This window comes from Panulirus ornatus, chromosome 50 (assembly GCF_036320965.1).
Source record: "Panulirus ornatus isolate Po-2019 chromosome 50, ASM3632096v1, whole genome shotgun sequence".
Taxonomy (NCBI): Eukaryota; Metazoa; Arthropoda; class Malacostraca; order Decapoda; family Palinuridae; genus Panulirus; species Panulirus ornatus.
The window spans coordinates 22,309,687-22,330,129 of record NC_092273.1 but is presented as its reverse complement, the minus strand read 5'-3'; the positions used below and the strand labels follow the sequence as shown (position 1 = coordinate 22,330,129).

The 20,443-nt window shown below is 41.4% G+C and overlaps 1 protein-coding gene across 6 annotated transcripts in view; it reads left to right on the top strand.

Annotated features, from left to right (window-relative positions):
• The window catches only part of LOC139764658 (RRP15-like protein), a 106,613-nt gene extending 102,812 nt beyond the window's left edge, over positions 1-3,801 (top strand). For all 6 annotated transcript variants that reach the window (XM_071691520.1, XM_071691519.1, XM_071691518.1 and 3 more), the window contains one exon: positions 767-3,801. In XM_071691520.1, the coding sequence (XP_071547621.1) occupies positions 767-892 (126 nt within the window). In that variant the 3' untranslated portion in view covers positions 893-3,801. The remainder of the gene's footprint in view (positions 1-766) is intronic.
• The last annotated feature ends 16,642 nt before the right edge of the window (positions 3,802-20,443 follow it).

Here is a 20,443-nt window from a genome sequence, read left to right as displayed (position 1 = left end):
CAAGGTAAGGGAAACTGCTGAGTCAGTTAGTGTGCAATGATCCTTCTTGCCTAGCATTGACGTAGTAAAGGAAGTGAACTACTGAGTATAGCTCAGATCACTGAGCTTCTATTTTCTTGAGTGCAGGCAAGAGAGATAGTTCATTTTTACACTTGGAAAATCTTGGAGTATGTTAAAAAGAATAGAAAGTGTAGTATTAGGAGTAAAAGAATGGGAATTCTGTCTTTGTAAAGATTGATGATGCATGAGTGAAGTGAGGATATCCGAGTATGATGATGCACGAGTGAAATGAGGATATTCGAGTGGCTATATGACCATTACCTTTCATAAGTGAGAAGACAGTGAGAAATAACTGTGGTCTTGGGAAAGGGAGTGAATGATTAGGGAGGTCATGGAGAGAGAATGACAAACACAGTACATCTGAGTGAAGTTTGACTAAGTTTATATTGATAAGACTGACAACCTTAGAACCTGCAAGAGGTAACATCGTGAGTGAAAAGTCACCCCAGGCAAGGCGGTATAATTTAGAGTACAGTCTTGTCATAGAACTTCTCACTATAGAAACTAGTGCAGCCATAGGCTGCAGGAGCCTTTAGAAGGTCCGGGGTAACACCAGTACATTTTTCATGTCCTGTAGTAATTATTCATAAGTAAATATTATGTTGGATTGGTCTGTTGTGTTCACTTGCTTCCCTTTTTTATGTATTTTGATTAAAAATATTGGAATGAAGACTGGATTCTAATGTTTTCTTAATTTTTTTTAAAGGAAATCAAAGATGAGCCAGTGGAAATACCTGCCAAGGAGAAACCAAGATGGAACGTTCTTGCAGACAATTTTTACAAGGAACCCACACTAAAGAGTTGGGACCAGCAGAGTGATGATGAAGATTGAAATGTAACAAATCTTTGAAGAGCTTACAGTACTTTGATATTAAACTAAAGAAAAATAGCTACCTCACTGTCACAGGGGTTGGCGATGCTGTTTCCAGTGGGGTGGGATGGATAAAGGGTGAGAAAGTATGAATATGTACATGTATGTATAGGGATGTATGGAGGAGGGTGGATGTGTTTGAACTTAAATGTTTGAGGACATTATGTGGTGTGAGGTGGTTTGATCGAGTAAGTAATGAAAGGGTAAGAGAGATGTGTGGAAATAAAAAGAGTGTGGTTGAGAGAGCAGAAGAGGGTGTGTTGAAGTGGTTAGGACATATGGAGAGAATGAGTGAGGAAAGATTGACAAAGAGGATATATTTGTCAGAGGTGAAGGGAACAAGAAGTGGTAGACCAAATTGGAGGTGGATGGATGGAGTGAAAAATATTTTGAGTGATCAGGGCCTGAACATACAGGAGGGTGAGAGGCATGCAAGGAATAGAGTGAATTGGAACAATGTGGCATACTGGGGTCGACGTCCTGTCAGTGGACTGAACCAGAGCATATGAAATGTCAGGTAAACCGTGGAAAGGTTTGTGGGGCTTCGATATGGATAGGGAGCTGTGTTTTTGGTGCATTACACATGACAGCTGGATATTGAGTGTGAGCAAATGTGGCCTTTTTTGTCTGTTTCCCCTTGTGCTATTTCACTGAAGTGGGGGGTAGCGAAGCTGTTTCCTGTGGGATGGGGTGGTGCTGGGAATGGATGAAGGCAAGCAAGTATGAATATGTTCGTGTGTATGTAAATGTTGATATTTGTGTATATGTACATGTATGGGTGTATATGTTTATATATGTGTATATGAGTGGATGGGTCATTCTTTGTCTGTTTCATGGCACTACCTCGCTGAGACGGGAAACGGCGATCAAATGATATAGATACGTGTGTGTGTGTCTGTGCGTATACATGTATGTATGAGTATGAAAGTGGACGGGTCTTTCTTTGTTCATTTCCTGGCGCTACCTCGCTAACGTGGGAAATGGTGATCAAGTGTACTGAATAATAAATAATAATAATAAGAAATTCATTTTTCACCTAAAAGGGAGAGGGGACAGCATTGTTCACTATCATTTGTACCAGCAAATCAAACAAAAAAAAATTAATTGCCATTTTTTATAGCACTGCACTCTTCTATAGCCATAAAATGGCATTGAAGTGTGTTGTTCATCTCTAAATTTTGCAGTTTCACTGGATGCAACTTTCTGGTGCTCTTCATTTAGACTGATGAATCTCTGATTAGTAAATAATAGTCATGCCTCCATGATACATATTATTAAGAAGATTTAGTTCAAGAATCTGTTTCGAATGTTAAAATGAAAAAAAAAATTCACTTAAAAATTTATGAATCTTCTTGTTCCATTTAATTTTTTATGCTTAGAAATGCATCACTGCTAGTCCACAAAATCAAAGTTTACTACTGTAAGTAATAGCACACATTAATCATAACAGTAAATTTGTGTTGAATGTAATGTTAGTGGATCAACTGTAACGTGTTAAGACTGACATATGGAGGTCATGCACAAGTTAACTTGCTGTTCAGCAGGTGTGTATGATATAAATATGGAATCTATCTTCACATGTTTCATGTGACAAATGTAGGAATGTCACTACAACCAAGCCATGAATCATATTACAAGTACTGTGATGTATCACTGCGACTTTGTTCCAAATTCTTCTTTTACACACCGACATATGGCATTTTTAGTGATCTTTTCAAGAATAGATTCATGACATTTACCTGACAAATGTTTTTGGAGAATCGTGCGAACAGTTTTTATCTTTCAAAGCACAACTGAAATTTGTGGGTCCCTTGCAGTGTGTAACTTTTTCCACATTTGCTGTTTCCAGCATAGCAAGGTAGTGCCAAGAATAGATGAAGAATGGCCTTATTTACTTACAAGCACTCTCTAGCTGTCATATGTAATGCACTAAAACCAAAGTCCCCATCCATGGCCAAGACCAACAGATCTTTCTGCGGTTTCCAATAACTGCTTTATATACCCTGTTTCAGCATACTGATACTCATCCTTTGTATGCCACATTACTTGTTTGTTTTATCCTCCACATGCCTCACACCCTCCCGCATGTTCAGGTCTGATCACTCATAGTATCTTTCACTCCATTCACCCATTTCCAGTGTGATCTCCCAGTTGTTGCTGTTCCTTTCTTTTATGACAATTATACTCCCTTAGTCAGCTTTACTCTTCCAGACCATTGCAGCATACCTTTTCTACCTCTTTCAACCATACTCTAATTTCCATCACACCTTTCTCTTACCCTTTCACTTCTTACTTGATCAACCCTCCTCACACCACATATTGTACTTAAGCATTTCAATTTCAACACATCCACCCTTTTCCATGCATTTTGTTTAAGGCCTATGCCTTGCATCCATACAACACCACTGGGACTAATATACTGTCAAATCTACCTATCTTCTTCACAGACAAGGACATCACCTATACTTTACTCAATACTCTTAAGATCCTAGGCGTGTATCAGCTTCCATAATTCCATTTACTGCCATGTCCACATCCATGTATCTAAACACTTCACTTAATGATCATGTCTTAATTTACCTTACAGAAATGTTAATTTTTGTATGAATGAAGGAAATTACAAAATAATGTAGGTACTTACATCAATGTGGTAATGACTGGCTTGTACAATTGCTTCCACTTCTGAGCCCTGTGCATTCCTACTGTGTGGAAGTAAAGTACTGTAGCTGGAGTGTATTTCCTCTTGCACTTTATTATCATGTTACATGACATAGAGGTATTATGATGAGTTATTAAATCTCAATGTTTATCTACAGAGAAACACTGTCTGCAGGCACACACACTGTCTGATTAAACTTTATGTAAAACTGTGTTTCCTGTGACTATTTTTCTGTCTTGTTACAGTTTATGAAAGCATGAAAAAGCCAAATGACACAATCAAATTTATGCATTTTGTCAAGTTTGTTACTTCAAAAAATGGCTTGAGAAATTGGGATTTACTTGAACCCACTTACTATGACACATGCACTATATCCATTGACCCTCATGAGTCAGAAACTTGAGCTATTGATCTTAACACTAATTCTGTTTTTATTTACATTCACTGGATCAAAAGTACATAGACACATTCATGTTTTGTGTTGACTGATTTTGCAGATTAGGTCCCTAACAGCACAGTTTGGCTAAAGACAGGGAGGCACACTTCCCTGGAAGAGACATGCTGTTCTGCAATCCTGATTGGTTACTGAAAAGTTTTGCATGATGGAAGAATTTCTAATCGATATTAATACATTTGACAAACTGTACTTGGGAAGTAATGCAAAAATCAGAGGTAATTATAGACATGATCACTGAAATATAACCTTAAACTGGAGTGTATAATTCTAACAATTGCACATGCAATAAGTAATTAATTACTTTAAAAAAGTAAAACAGGTTATCATTTATAATGTATCTGATGTAAATTAAGTACCATACCTTGGCTGAGGTTCTTACATATGAATGGAGCCTGATCATCATTTAAGAAAGCACTTACTCATTGTGGGGTTAAAAACTATATTACCCTGCAAAATGAGGTGTATCCATGGGGATATAAACATCATAAAACATGAGGCCAGCAGTTTCACATTCACAGGACTCAATGACATAACAGAAATCCATCCAGGACTGTGATGTCATTTATGAGGGTAAGGCGAGTCTGAGTAATCTCAGTGACATTCATTTAAACTTGTTAGTGGTTCTCAGGCCCTTGTTTGCCTTAAGCCAATTATATTTTCAAACTTGTTTCTGGCCATCAGTTTACAGGTTAGATGGATATTATAACATTTCATTGCTAAGTCTACCCTGAGGCAAGACTAGTATCACCTTCCATGATATGGCAACAATTTAGACTTTCACATGGATTCATCTTTACCACTACTTTTCTCCTATCTTGATTTTTTCTTTTAGACTGGCTCTGAATCATTTGTTTCAAATAAACGTGTATTAAAACAAAAACAAAAGCTGAAAAATGGCCATGGTGAAAATGTCTACATACAGTATACTGTGTGGACTAGAAGTCAGCTTTGAAGGACAATTACTGTTATTCTGGAAACGCTGGTAATGTGATGGGCAGAGAATGGCCAAGTGCAATAAGATGCATACTGGAATAAGTTGTTCAACCTATGATGGTAAATTGGTTGAAAACTGGAGGAGTTAGGTCCGAAAAGAATGAAATGGGAGAGGGTAATGCCTTTTTGGCTAAGCATAGGTCAACAAATTTTTACCACATTAATATCAGCCTATTACCAACCTGGTAGATGGTAGGTACCCAATAACTAAGGAGGCATATTACCAGTGCTACCCTGCTGAGTACCAGGAGGGTTAGTGACTGCTGGGTAGTGAGCCAGCACTGCAGTGCTTGTCAAGTTGCACTCCTCTGACTCACTACCCAGCACTGTAGTGGTTGTCAAGTTTCACTCCTCTGACCCAGGCAGGTGTCTTTTCTTTGCCTCACCCACATGTGACTACTGCCATTCTGTCTACTAGCATACATTCTCTCCTTGTCATACATAACACTTGACAACACTTAAGTCACACAGCTCATTCATCGTAACTAGATTTTTCTGCGTTGAGCACTATGTGCTAGCCCTCCCTTTTGACAAAATGGTAGGAGCAAGAGATAGTAGTAGGTAAGAACATTTAGGCAAGAGCATTAGGTAGTAGTAGTAGTCAGCAGGAACATTAAGTAGGAGCCTCTGCCAGTGGCTTGTTAAGGGTGAGGCACTAAAGGTTAAGAAGCAGGACTGGAGTTTCACTAGTTATGGAGACTTGCTATGGCCAGTCCCTTGAGGGAGTTCCAGCTTAGAACAGACATCAGAGATATAGATAATTTCAGCCCTGTTAACTAGTGTTGCTTTCCTTTGAAGATTTGAATAGACTGGTATTTGTTTCAGAATCTTTTTTTTTCTCCTCAATGTGAGAAATCTCATTGTCCTAGATCAGATCACTTAGTTCAGGTTGATTGGTGCCACTGGGCAGGGAGTTATATTGCTGGGTATCAGGAGGGTCAGTGATGTCTGCATAGTGAGCCAGCCTCTGACCCAGATAGATGTCTTTTCTTTATGCCTCACCCACAAGTGGACTGCCGACATTCTGTCAAGAAACATACAATCTCTTCTTGTCTTACATAACACTTTACAACACTACTCACGCAACTCATTGTAACTCTCCTAGGTTTTCCTACAGTGAACACCATGCACTAGCCATGCCTTTTGACAAAGTGGTAGGAGCAATAGATAGAAGTAAGTAAGAACATTAGGTTGAAACATTTGGTAATAGTAGTTGGTAGGAGTATTAGGAAGGAGCCTTTGAAAATAATGCACTAGAATTGCCCTCTGGCAGTGGCCTATTAAGGATTAGGCATAAAGGCTAGGACGAGGCACTGGACTTCACCATGGCTACCCCTTAGAAGGAGTTCTCAGGGAGAATGGACATCAGAGATATGGAGAGACATGTGCTCCTGAGCAGGTTTGCTTCACTTCTCAACAGACAAGGCTCTAAATTATTTACAGTACAAGTATTCAAACTTGTGGTGTCGACCCTGCGTTAATATCTTTTATGTTACTAGAATGTTTACTTGGCAGAGCAGGGGATATCAACTTTACAATTCATGTGGAAAAGTTTACTAGAATATTTATTTGGCAGAGCAGAAGATAACATTACACTTCATGGGTAAAGTTCACTAGAATGGTTATTTGGCAGAGCAAAGGATATCAACATTACAGTTCATGTAGTAAAGTGTTTCAGGCACATGGACAGTTCTCCCATAATGGATTCTTTACAGAGGCAACTATTTTCCTATGACAGAATGGAGAACCAAGGTTAGCCCTTGGGTTGTCTCTTCTAACTTTTTAAAGAAAAAAAGGTTTCTTAGTCAAGATTTAAGAAATGTTTATCTGTTGGATAAGGACTGGTTGAATGGGTGCTTTAGAACATGATGGAAAATGGTCAAAAGTCTTTTTTTTTATGTTGGGCCCTAAAACACACTTTGGTTTCTAGGAGTGGATACCGAGGCCTTGAAAATGGATCAAGCTTTGAGTTTAAATGTTAAAAGGGCTATGACCTTTTGAATTCTTTGAAGGATTTTTGCTGGTTCCTTCATTCTTGCATGGATTTATTTTTCCAGTTAACAGACCTATTTCTCCCTTGTAGAAAGTCGATAGACTTCAAATAAGCACACAGAGAAATGAAACTACTGTTTTTGTCACTGGAGATGTTTTGGACCTACCAAAAGAATTTTTTTCCTCTTTCTAAGAGAAGGATGCTATTTTTTTTAATTTGTCAAGATGGCAAATAGAAACTGTACTTAAGAAAAAATAAACATCATAGTAACACAAGAGATATTAACACAGGATCAACATCACAAATTTGAATACTTGCCCTGTAAATAATTTAGAGCCTTGTCTGCTGAGAATGACTGAGAAAAGATTGACAAAGAGGATATATGTGTCAGAGCTGGAGGGAACGAGGAGAAATGGAAGACCAAATTGGAGGTGGAAGGATGGAGTGAAAAAGATTTTGAGCGATCGGGGCCTGAACATGCAGGAGGGTGAAAGGCATGCAACGAATAGAGTGAATGGAACGATGTGGTATACCAGGGTCGACATACTGTCAATGGATTGAACCAGGGCATGTGAGGCATCTGGGGTAAACCATGAAAAGTTTTGTGGGGCCTGGATGTGGAAAGGGAGCTGTGGTTTCGCAGCATTATACATGCCAGCTAGAGACTGAGTGTGAACGAATGTGGCCTTTGTTGTCTTTTCCTAGCGTTACCTCGCACGCGTGCGGGGTGAGGGGGTGTCATTTCATGTGTGGCAGGGTGGCAACGGGAATGAATGAAGGCAACAAGTATGAATTATGTACACGTGTATATATGTACATGTCTGTGTATGTATATATATGTATACGTTGAAATGTATAGGAATGTACATGTGCGTGTGTGGACATGTATGTATATACATGTGTATGTGGGTGGGTTTGGCCATTCTTTCGTCTGTTTCCTTGTGCTACCTCACTAATGCAGGAGACAGCGACAAATTATAATAAATATAAATAATTTTTTTTTTTTTTTTTTTTTTGCTCTGTTGCTGTCTCCCGCGTTTGCAAGGTAGTGCAAGGAAACAGACGAAAGAAATGGCCCAACCCACCCCCATACACATGTATATACATACGTCCACACACGCAAATATACATACCTACACATCTTTCCATGGTTTACCCCACACGCTTCACATGCCCTGATTCAATCCACTGACAGCACGTCAACCCCAGTATACCACATCGATCCAATTCACTCTATTCCTTGCCCTCCTTTCACCCTCCTGCATGTTCAGGCCCCGATCACACAAAATCTTTTTCACTCCATCTTTCCACCTCCAATTTGGTCTCCCACTTCTCCTCGTTCCCTCCACCTCCGACACATATATCCTCTTGGTCAATTTTTCCTCACTCATTCTCTCATGTGCCCAAACCATTTCAAAACACCCTCTTCTGCTCTCTCAACCACGCTCTTTTTATTTCCACACATCTCTCTTACCCTTACGTTACTTACTCGATCAAACCACCTCACACCACACATTGTCCTCAAACATCTCATTTCCAGCACATCCATCCTCCTGCGCACAACTCTATCCATAGCCCACGCCTCGCAACCATACAACATTTTTGGAGCCACTATTCCTTCAAACATACCCATTTTTGCTTTCCGAGATATTGTTCTCGACTTCCACACATTCTTCAAGGCTCCCAGGATTTTCGCCCCCTCTCTCACCCTATGATCTACTTCCGCTTCCATGGTTCCATCCGCTGCCAGATCCACTCCCAGATATCTAAAACACTTTACTTCCTCCAGTTTTTCTCCATTCGAACTTACCTCCCAATTGACTTGACCCTCAACCCTACTGTACCTAATAACCTTGCTCTTATTCACATTTACTCTTAACTTTCTTCTTCCACACACTTTACGAAACTCAGTCACCAGCTTCTGCAGTTTCTCACATGAATCAGCCACCAGCACTGTATCATCAGCGAACAACAACTGACTCACTTCCCAAGCTCTCTCATCCCCAACAGACTTCATACTTGCCCCTCTTTCCAAAACTCTTGCATTTACCTCCCTAACAACCCCATCCACAAACAAATTAAACAACCATGGAGACATCACACACCCCTGCCGCAAACCTACATTCACTGAGAACCAATCACTTTCCTCTCTTCCTACACGTACACATGCCATACATCCTCGATAAAAACTTTTCACTGCTTCTAACAACTTGCCTCCCACACCATATATTCTTAATACCTTCCACAGAGCATCTCTATCAACTCTATCATATGCCTTCTCCAGATTCATAAATGTTACATACAAATCCATTTGCTTTTCTAAGTATTTCTCACATACATTCTTCAAAGCAAACACCTGATCCACACATCCTCTACCACTTCTGAAACCACACTGCTCTTCCCCCTATCTGATGCTCTGTACATGCCTTCACCCTCTCAATCAATACCCTCCCACATAATTTACCAGGAATACTCAACAAACTTATACCTCTGTAATTTGAGCACTCACTCTTATCCCCTTTGCCTTTGTACAATTGCACTATGCACGCATTCCGCCAATCCTCAGGCACCTCACCATGAGTCATACATACATTAAATAACCTTACCAACCAGTCAATAATACAGTCACCCCCTTTTTTAATAAATTCCACTGCAATACCATCCAAACCTGCTGCCTTGCCGGCTTTCATCTTCCGCAAAGCTTTTACTACCTCTTCTCTGTTTACCAAATCATTTTCCCTAACCCTCTCACTTTGCACACCACCTCGACCAAGACACCCTATATCTGCCACTCTATCATCAAACACATTCAACTAACCTTCAAAATACTCACTCCATCTCCTTCTCACATCCCCACTATTTGTTATCACCTCCCCATTTGCGCCCTTCACTGAAGTTCCCATTTGCTCCCTTGTCTTACGCACTTTATTTACCTCCTTCCAGAACCTCTTTTTATTCTCCCTAAAATTTAATGATACTCTCTCACTTGCCCTCTTTTTCACCCCTTGCATCTTTCTCTTGACCTCCTGTCTCTTTCTTTTATACATCTCCCACTCAATTGCATTTTTTCCCTGCAAAAATCGTCGAAATGCCTCTCTCTTCTCTTTCACTAATAATCTTACTTCTTCATCCCACCACTCACTACCCTTTCTAATCAACCCACCTCCCACTCTTCTCATGCCACATATATATGTATATATATCCCTGGGGATAGGGGAGAAAGAATACTTCCCACGCATTCCTCACATGTCGTAGAAGGCGACTAAAGGGGACGGGAGAGGGGGGGCTAGAAACCCTTCCCTCCTTGTATTTAAATTTCTAAATGGGGAAACAGAAGAAGAAGTCATGCGGGGAGTGCTCATCCTTCTCGAAGGCTCAGATTGGGGTGTCTAAATGTGTGTGGATGTAACTAAGTTGAGAAAAAAGGGAGATAAGTAGTATGTTTGAGGAAAGGACCCTGGATGTTTTGGCTCTGAGTGAAACGAAGCTCGAGGGTAAAGGGGTAGAGTGGTTTGGAAATGTCTTGGGAGTAAAGTCAGGGGTTAGTGAAAGGACAAGAGCAAGGGAAGGAGTAGCACTACTCCTGAAATAGGAGTGGTGGGAATATGTGATAAAGTGTAAGAAAGTAAACTCTAGATTGATATGGGTAAAACTAAAAGTGGATGGAGAGAGATGGGTGATTATTGGTACATATGCACCTGGGCATGAGAAGAAAGATCATGAGAGGCAAGTGTTTTGGGAGCAGCTGAGTGAGTGTGTTAGTAGTTTTGATGCACAAGACCAGGTTATAGTGATGGGTGATTTGAATGCAAAGGTGAGTAATGTGGCAGTTGAGGGAATAATTGGTGTACATGGGGTGTTCAGTGTTGTAAATGGAAATGGTGAAGAGCTTGTAGATTTATGTGCTGAAAAAGGACTGGTGATTGGGAATACCTGGTTTAAAAAGAGAGATATACATAAGTATATGTATGTCAGTAGGAGAGGTGGCCAGAGAGCATTATTGGATTACATGTTGATTAATAGGCGCACGAAAGAGAGACTTTTGGATATTAATGTGCTGAGAGGTGCAACTGGAGGGATGTCTGATCATTATCTTGTGGAGGCGAAGGTGAAGATTTGTAGATGTTTTCAGAAAAGAAGAGAGAATGTTGGGGTGAAGAGAGTGGTGAGAGTAAGGGAGCATGGGAAGGAGACTTGTGTGAGGAAGTACCAGGAGAGACTAAGTACAGAATGGAAAAAGGTGAGAACAAAGGACGTAAGGGGATTGGGAGAGGAATGGGATGTATTTAGGGAAGCAGTGATGGCTTGCGCAAAGGATGCTTGTGGCATGAGAAACATGGGAGGTGGGGAGATTAGAAAGGGTAGTGAGTGGTGGGATGAAGAAGTAAAATTATTAGTGAAAGAGAAGAGAGATATTTGGAAGATTTTTGCAGGGAAATAATGCAAACGACTGGGAGATGTATAAAAGAAAGAGGGAGGAGTTCAAGAGAAAGATGCAAGAGGCAAAAAAGAGGGCAAATGAGAGTTGGGGTGACAGAGTGTCATTAAATTTTAGGGAGAATAAAAAGATGTTTTGGAAGGAGGTAAATAAAGTGCGTAAGACAAGGGAACAAATGGGAACATCAGTGAAGGGGGCTAATGGGGAGGTGATAACAAGTAGTGGTGATGTGAGAAGGAGATGGAGTGAGTATTTTGAAGGTTTGTTGAATGTGTTTGATGATAGAGTGGCAGATATAGGGTGTTTTGGTTGAGGTGCTGTGCAAAGTGAGAGGGTTAGGGAGAATGATTTGGTAAACAGAGAAGAGGTAGTAAAAGCTTTGCGGAAGAAGAAAGCCGGCAAGGCAGCAGGTTTGGATGGCATTGCAGTGGAATCTATTAAAAAAGGGGGTGACTGTATTGTTGACTGGTTGGTAAGGTTATTTAATGTATGTATGAGTCATGGGGAGGTGCCTGAGGACTGGCGAAATGCTTGCACAGTGCCATTGTATAAAGGCAAAGGGGATAAGAGTGAGTACTCAAATTACAGAGGTATAAGTTTGTTGAGTATTCCTGGGAAATCATATGGGAGGGTATTGACTGAGAGGATGAAGGCATGTAGAGAGCATCAGACTGGGGAAGAGCAGTGTAGTTTCAGAAGTGGTAGAGGATGTGTGGATCAGGTGTTTGCTTTGAAAAACGTATGTGAGAAATACTTAGAAAAGTAAATTGATTTGTATGTAGCATTTATGGATCTGGAGAAGGCATATGATAGAGTTGATAGAGATGCTCTGTAGAAGGTATTAAGAATATATGGTGTGGGAGGTAAGTTGTTAGAAGCAGTGAAAAGTTTTTATTGAGGATGTAAGGTATGTGTACATGTAGGAAGAGAGGAAAGTGATTGGTTCTCAATGAATGTTAGTTTGCGGCAGGGGTGTGTGATGTCTCCATGGTTGTTTAATTTGTTTATGGATGGGGTTGTTAGGGAGGTGAATGCACGCATTTTGGAAAGAGGGGCAAGTATGCAGTCTGTTGTGGATGAGAGAGCTTGGGAAGTGAGTCAGTTGTTGTTCGCTGATGATACAGCGCTGTTGGCTGATTCGGGTGAGAATCTGCAGAAGCTGGTGACTGAGTTTGGTAAAGCATGTGAAAGAAAAAAGCTGAGAGTAAATGTGAATAAGAGCAAGGTTATTAGGTACAGTAGGGTTGAGGGACAAGTCAATTGGGAGTTAAGTTTGAATGGAGAAAAACTGGAGGAAGTGAAGTGTTTTAGATATCTGGGAGTGGATTTGGCAGCGGATGGAACCATGGAAGCAGAAGTGAATCATTGGGTGGGGGAGGGGGCGAAAGTTCTGGGAGCGTTGAAAAATGTGTGGAAGTCAAGAACGTTATCTTGAAAAGCAAAAATGGGTATGTTTGAAGGAATAGTGGTTCCGACAATGTTATATGGTTGCGAGGCATGGGCTATAGATAGAATTGTGCGGAGGAAAGTGGATGTGCTGGAAATGAGATGTTTGAGGACAATATATGGTGTGAGGTGGTTTGACTGAGTGAGTAATGAAAGGGTAAGAGAGATGCATGGTAATAAAAAGAATGTGGTTGAGAGAGCAGAAGAGGGTGTTTTGAAATGGTTTGGTCACATGGAGAGAATGAGTGAGGAAAGATTGACAAAGAGGATATATGTGTCAGAGGTGGAGGGAACGAGAAGTGGGAGACCCAATTGGAGGTGGAAAGATGGAGTGAAAAAGATTTTGAGCGATCAGGGCCTGAACATGCAGGAGGGTGAAAGGTGTGCAAGGAATTGAGCGAATGGGAACGATGTGGTATACCAGGGTCAACGTGCTGTCAATGGATTGAACCAGGTCATGTGAAGCATCTGGGGTAAACCATGGAAAGTTTTGTGGGGCCAGGATGTGGAAAGGGAGCTGTGGTTTCAGTGCATTATTACATGACAGCTAGAGACTGAGTGTGAACGAATGTGGCCTTTGTTGTCTTTTCCTAGCACTACCTCACACACATGAGGGGGGAGGAGGTTGTTATTCCATGTGTGGCGAGGTGGCGATGAGAATGAATAAGGGCAGATAGTATGAATTATGTACATGTGTATATATGTATATGTCTGTGTGTGTATATATATGTATACATTGAGATGTATAGGTATGTATATTTGCGTGTGTGGATGTGTATGTATATACATGTGTATGTGGGTGGGTTGGGCCATTCTTTCGTCTGTTTCCTTGCGCTACCTCGTTAATGCAGGAGACAGCGACAAAGCAAAATAATAAAAAAAATGATAATATATATATATCTTTGTTTCTTTCAAACTATTCGCCATTTCCCACGTTAGCAAGGTAGCGTTAAGAACAGAGGACTGGGTCTCTGAGGGAATATCCTCACCTGGCCCCCTTCTCTGTTCCTTCTTTTGGAAAATTAAAAAAAAAAACAAGAGGGGAGGATTTCCAGCCCCCCGCTCCCTCCCCTTTTAGTCGCCTTCTACGACACGCAGGGAATACATGGGAAGTATTCTTTCTCCCCTATCCCCAGGGATATATATATATATATATATATATATATATATATATATATATATATATATATATATATATATATATATATATATATATATTTTTTTTTTTTTATACTTTGTCGCTGTCTCCCGCGTTTGCGAGGTAGCGCAAGGAAACAGACGAAAGAAATGGCCCAACCCCCCCCCATATACATGTATATACATACGTCCACACACGCAAATATACATACCTACACAGCTTTCCATGGTTTACCCCAGACGCTTCACATGCCTTGATTCAATCCACTGACAGCACGTCAACCCCGGTATACCACATCGCTCCAATTCACTCTATTCCTTGCCCTCCTTTCACCCTCCTGCATGTTCAGGCCCCGATCACACAAAATCTTTTTCACTCCATCTTTCCACCTCCAATTTGGTCTCCCTCTTCTCCTTGCTCCCTCCACCTCCGACACATATATCCTCTTGGTCAATCTTTCCTCACTCATCCTCTCCATGTGCCCAAACCACTTCAAAACACCCTCTTCTGCTCTCTCAACCACGCTCTTTTTATTTCCACACATCTCTCTTACCCTTACGTTACTCACTCGATCAAACCACCTCACACCACACATTGTCCTCAAACATCTCATTTCCAGCACATCCATCCTCCTGCGCACAACTCTCTCCATAGCCCACGCCTCACAACCATACAACATTGTTGGAACCACTATTCCTTCAAACATACCCATTTTTGCTTTCCGAGATAATGTTCTCGACTTCCACACATTCTTCAAGGCCCCCAGAATTTTTGCCCCCTCCCCCACCCTATGATCCACTTCCGCTTCCATGGTTCCATCCGCTGCCAGATCCACTCCCAGATATCTAAAACACTTCACTTCCTCCAGTTTTTCTCCATTCAAACTCACCTCCCAATTGACTTGACCCTCAACCCTACTGTACCTAATAACCTTGCTCTTATTCACATTTACTCTTAACTTTCTTCTTCCACACACTTTACCAAACTCAGTCACCAGCTTCTGCAGTTTCTCACATGAATCAGCCACCAGCGCTGTATCATCAGCGAACAACAACTGACTCACTTCCCAAGCTCTCTCATCCCCAACATATATATATATATATATATATATATATATATATATATATATATATATATATGTTTATGGATGGGGTTGTTAGGGAGGTAAATGCAAGAGTTTTGGAAAGAGGGGCAAGTATGAAGTCTTTTGGATGTTAATGTGCTGAGAGGTGCAACTGGAGGGATGTCTGATCATTATCTTGTGGAGGCTAAGGTGAAGATTAGTATGGGTTTTCAGAAAAGAGGAGTGAATGTTGGGGTGAAGAAGGTGGTGAGAGTAAGTGAGCTTGGGAAGGAGACCTGTGTGGGGAAGTACCAGGAGAGACTGTGTACAGAATGGAAAAAGGTGAGAACAATGGAAGTAAGGGGAGTGGGGGAGGAATGGGATGTATTTAGGGAATCAGTGATGGATTGCGCAAAAGATGCTTGTGGCATGAGAAGAGTGGGAGGTGGGCTGTTTAGAAAGGGTAGTGAGTGGTGGGATGAAGAAGTAAGAGTATTAGTGAAAGAGAAGAGAGAGGCATTTGGACGATTTTTGCAGGGAAAAAATGCAATTGAGTGGGAGAAGTATAAAAGAAAGAGACAGGAGGTCAAGAGAAAGGTGCAAGAGGTGAAAAAAAGGGCAAATGAGAGTTGGGGTGAGAGACTATCAGTAAATTTTAGGGAGAATAAAAAGATGTTCTGGAAGGAGGTAAATAGGGTGCGTAAGACAAGGGAGCAAATGGGAACTTCAGTGAAGGGCGTAAATGGGGAGGTGATAACAAGTAGCGGTGATGTGAGAAGGAGATGGAATGAGTATTTTGAAGGTTTGTTGAATGTGTCTGATGACAGAGTGGCAGATATAGGGTGTTTTGGTCGAGGTGGTGTGCAAAGTGAGAGGGTTAGGGAAAATGATTTGGTAAACAGAGAAGAGGTAGTAAAAGCTTTGCGGAAGATGAAAGCCGGCAAGGCAGCAGGTTTGGATGGTATTGCAGTGGAATTTATTAAAAAAGGGGGTGACTGTATTGTTGACTGGTTGGTAAGGTTATTTAATGTATGTATGACTCATGGTGAGGTGCCTGAGGATTGGCGGAATGCGTGCATAGTGCCATTGTACAAAGGCAAAGGGGATAAGAGTGAGTGCTCAAATTACAGAGGTATAAGTTTGTTGAGTATTCCTGGTAAATTATATGGGAGGGTATTGATTGAGAGGGTGAAGGCATGTACAGAGCATCAGATTGGGGAAGAGCAGTGCGGTTTCAGAAGTGGTAGAGGATGTGTGGATCAGGTGTTTGCTTTGAAGAATGTATGTGAGAAATACTTAGAAAAGCAAATGGATTTGTATGTAGCATTTATGGATCTGGAGAAGGCATATGATAGAGTTGATAGAGATGCTCTGTGGAAGGTATTAAGAATATATGGTGTGGGAGGCAAGTTGTTAGAAGCAGTGAAAAGTTTTTATCGAGGATGTAAGGCATGTGTACGTGTAGGAAGAGAGGAAAGTGATTGGTTCTCAGTGAATGTAGGTTTGCGGCAGGGGTGTGTGATGTCTCCATGGTTGTTTAATTTGTTTATGGATGGGGTTGTTAGGGAGGTAAATGCAAGAGTCCTGGAAAGAGGGGCAAGTATGAAGTCTGTTGGGGATGAGAGAGCTTGGGAAGTGAGTCAGTTGTTGTTCGCTGATGATACAGCACTGGTGGCTGATTCATGTGAGAAACTGCAGAAGCTGGTGACTGAGTTTGGTAAAGTGTGTGGAAGAAGAAAGTTAAGAGTAAATGGGAATAAGAGCAAGGTTATTAGGTACAGTAGGGGTGAGGGTCAAGTCAATTGGGAGGTGAGTTTGAATGGAGAAAAACTGGAGGAAGTGAAGTGTTTTAGATATCTGGGAGTGGATCTGGCAGCGGATGGAACCATGGAAGCGGAAGTGGATCATAGGGTGGGGGAGGGGGCGAAAATTTTGGGAGCCTTGAAAAATGTGTGGAAGTCGAGAACATTATCTCGGAAAGCAAAAATGGGTATGTTTGAAGGAATAGTGGTTCCAACAATGTTGTATGGTTGCGAGGCGTGGGCTATGGATAGAGATGTGCGCAGGAGGATGGATGTGCTGGAAATGAGATGTTTGAGGACAATGTGTGGTGTGAGGTGGTTTGATCGAGTAAGTAACGTAAGGGTAAGAGAGATGTGTGGAAATAAAAAGAGCGTGGTTGAGAGAGCAGAAGAGGGTGTTTTGAAATGGTTTGGGCACATGGAGAGAATGAGTGAGGAAAGATTGACCAAGAGGATATATGTGTCGGAGGTGGAGGGAACGAGGAGAAGAGGGAGACCAAATTGGAGGTGGAAAGATGGAGTGAAAAAGATTTTGTGTGATCGGGGCCTGAACATGCAGGAGGGTGAAAGGAGGGCAAGGAATAGAGTGAATTGGAGCCATGTGGTATACAGGGGTTGACGTGCTGTCAGTGGATTGAATCAAGGCATGTGAAGCGTCTGGGGTAAACCATGGAAAGCTGTGTAGGTATGTATATTTGCGTGTGTGGACGTGTGTATGTACATGTGTATGGGGGGGGGGGTTGGGCCATTTCTTTCGTCTGTTTCCTTGCGCTACCTCGCAAACGCGGGAGACAGCGACAAAGTATTAAAAAAAAAAAAAAAAAAAAAAAAAAAAAATATATATATATATATGTGGTATACCGGGGTTGACGTGCTGTCAGTGGATTGAATCAAGGCATGTGAAGCGTCTGGGGTAAACCATGGAAAGCTGTGTAGGTATGTATATTTGCGTGTGTGGACGTATGTATATACATGTGTATGGGGGTGGGTTGGGCCATTTCTTTCGTCTGTTTCCTTGCGCTACCTCGCAAACGCGGGAGACCGGAAAAAAAAAAAAATATATATATATATATATATATATATATATATATATATCCCTGGGGATAGGGGAGAAAGAATACTTCCCATGCAATGCTCACGTGTCGTAGAAGGTGACTAAAGGGGACAGGAGTGGGGGGCTAGAAACCCTCCCCTCCTTGTATTTCAACTTTCTAAAAGGGGAAACAGAAGAAGGAGTCACGTGGGGAGTGCTCATCCTCCTCAAAGACTTAGACGGGGGTGTCTAAATATGTGTGGATGTAACCAAGATGAGAAAAAATGAGATAGGTAATATGTTTGAGGAAAGGAACCTGGATGTTTTGGCTCTGAGTGAAATGAAGCTCAAGGGTAAAGGGGGAGAGTGGTTTGAGAATGTTTTGGGATAAAGTCACGGGTTGGTGAGAGGACAGGAGCAAGTGAAGGAGTAACACTACTCCTGGAACAGGAGTGGTGGGAGTATGTGATAAGAGTGTAAGAAAGTAAACTAGATTGATGTGGGTAAAACTGAAAGTAGATGGAGAGAGATGGGTGATTACTGGTGCATATGCACCAGGGCATGAGAAGAATGATCATGAGGCAAGTTTTTATCAAGGATGTAAAGCATGTGTAAGAATAGTAAGAGAGGAAAGTGACTGGTTCTCAGTGAATGTTGGTTTGCGGCAGGGGTACGTAATGTCTCCATGGTTGTTTAATTTGTTAATGGATGTGGCTGTTAGGGAGATGAATACAAGAGTTTTGGAGTGGGGGGCTGGAAATCCTCCCCCTCCATTTTTAATTTTCCAAAAGAAGGAACAGAGGAGGGGGCCAAGTGAGGATTTCCCTGAAAGGCTCAGTCCTCTGTTCTTAATGCTACCTCGCTAACACGGGAGATGGCGAATAGTATGAAAAAAAAGAGTGGTTTGGGAATGTTTTGGGAGTAAAGTCAGGGGTTGGTGAGAGGACAAGAGCAAGGGAAGGAGTAGCACTCCTCCTGAAACAGGAGTGGTAGGACTATGCGATAGAGTGTAAGAAAGTAAACTCTAGATTGATATGGGTAAAACTGAAAGTGGCTGGAGAGAGATGGGTGACTATTGGTGCCTATGCATCTGAGCATGAGAAGAAAGATCATGAGAGGCAAGTGTTTTGGGAGCAGCTGAGTGAGTGTGTTAGTAGTTTTGATGCACAAGACCGGGTTATAGTGATGAGTGATTTGAATGCAAAGGTGAGGAATGTGGCAGTTGAGGGTGTAATTGGTTTAAATGGGGTGTTCAGTGTTTTAAATGGAAATGGTGAACAGCTTGTAGATTTGTGTGCTGAAAAAGGACTGGTGATTGGAAATACCTGGTTTAAAAAGAGAGATATACATGAGTATACGTATGTAAGTAGGAGAGATGGCCAGAGAGTGTTACTGGATTATGTGTTAATTGATAGGCGTGTGAGAGACTTTTGGATGTTAAACTGCTGAGAGGTGCAACTGGAGGGATGTCTGATCATTACCTTGTGGAGGCAAAGGTGAAGATTTGTAGAGGGTTTTCAGAAAAGAAGAGAGAATGTTGGGGTGAAGAGAGTGATGAAAGTAAGTGAGCTTGGAAAGGAAACTTGTGTTAGGATGTGAGGAAGTACCAGGAGAGATTGAGTGCAGAATGGCAAAAGGTTAAAGCAAATGATGTAAGGTGAGTGGGGGAATGAATGGTAAGTATTTAGGGAAGTAGTGATGGCTTGCACAAAAGATGCATGTGGCATGAGAAAGGTGGGAGGTGGGCAGATTAGAAAGGGAAGTGAGTGGTGGGATGAAGAAGTGAGATTGTTAGTGAAAGAGAAGAGAGAGGGATTTGGAAGAGTTTTTTTGCAGGGAAGTAGTGCAAGTGACTGGGAGATGTATAAAAGGAAGTGGCAGAAGGTCAAGAGATGGGTGGAAGAGATGAAAAAGAGGGCACATGAGAGTTGGGGTGAGAGAGTATCATTAAATCTTAGGGAGAATAAAAAGATGTTTTGGAAGGAAGTAAATAAAGTGCATAAGACGAGAGCAAATGGGAACATTAGTGAAGGGGGCCAATGGGGAGGTAATAACAAGTAGTGGTGAAGTGAGAGAGAATTGTAGTGAATATTTTGAAGGTTTGTTGAATGTGTGTAATGATAGAGTGGCAGATATAGGATGTTTTGGTCGAGGTGATGTGCGAAGTGAGAGGGTCAGGGAGAATGGTTTAGTAAACAGAGAGGAAGTAGTGAAAGATTTGCAGAAGATGAAAGCTGGCAAGGTGGTGGGTTTGGATGGTATTGCAGTGGAATTCATAAAAAAAAAGGGGTTAAAGGTGAGTTTTCAGATTACAGAGGTATAAGTTTGTTGAGTATTCGTGGGAAATTATATGGGGGGGTATTGATTGAGAGGGTAAAGGCATGTTCAGAGCATCAGATTGGGGAAGAGCAGTGTGGTTTCAGAAGTTGTAAAGGATGTGCGGATCAGGTGTTTGCTGTGAATAATGTACGTGAGAAATACTTAGAAAAA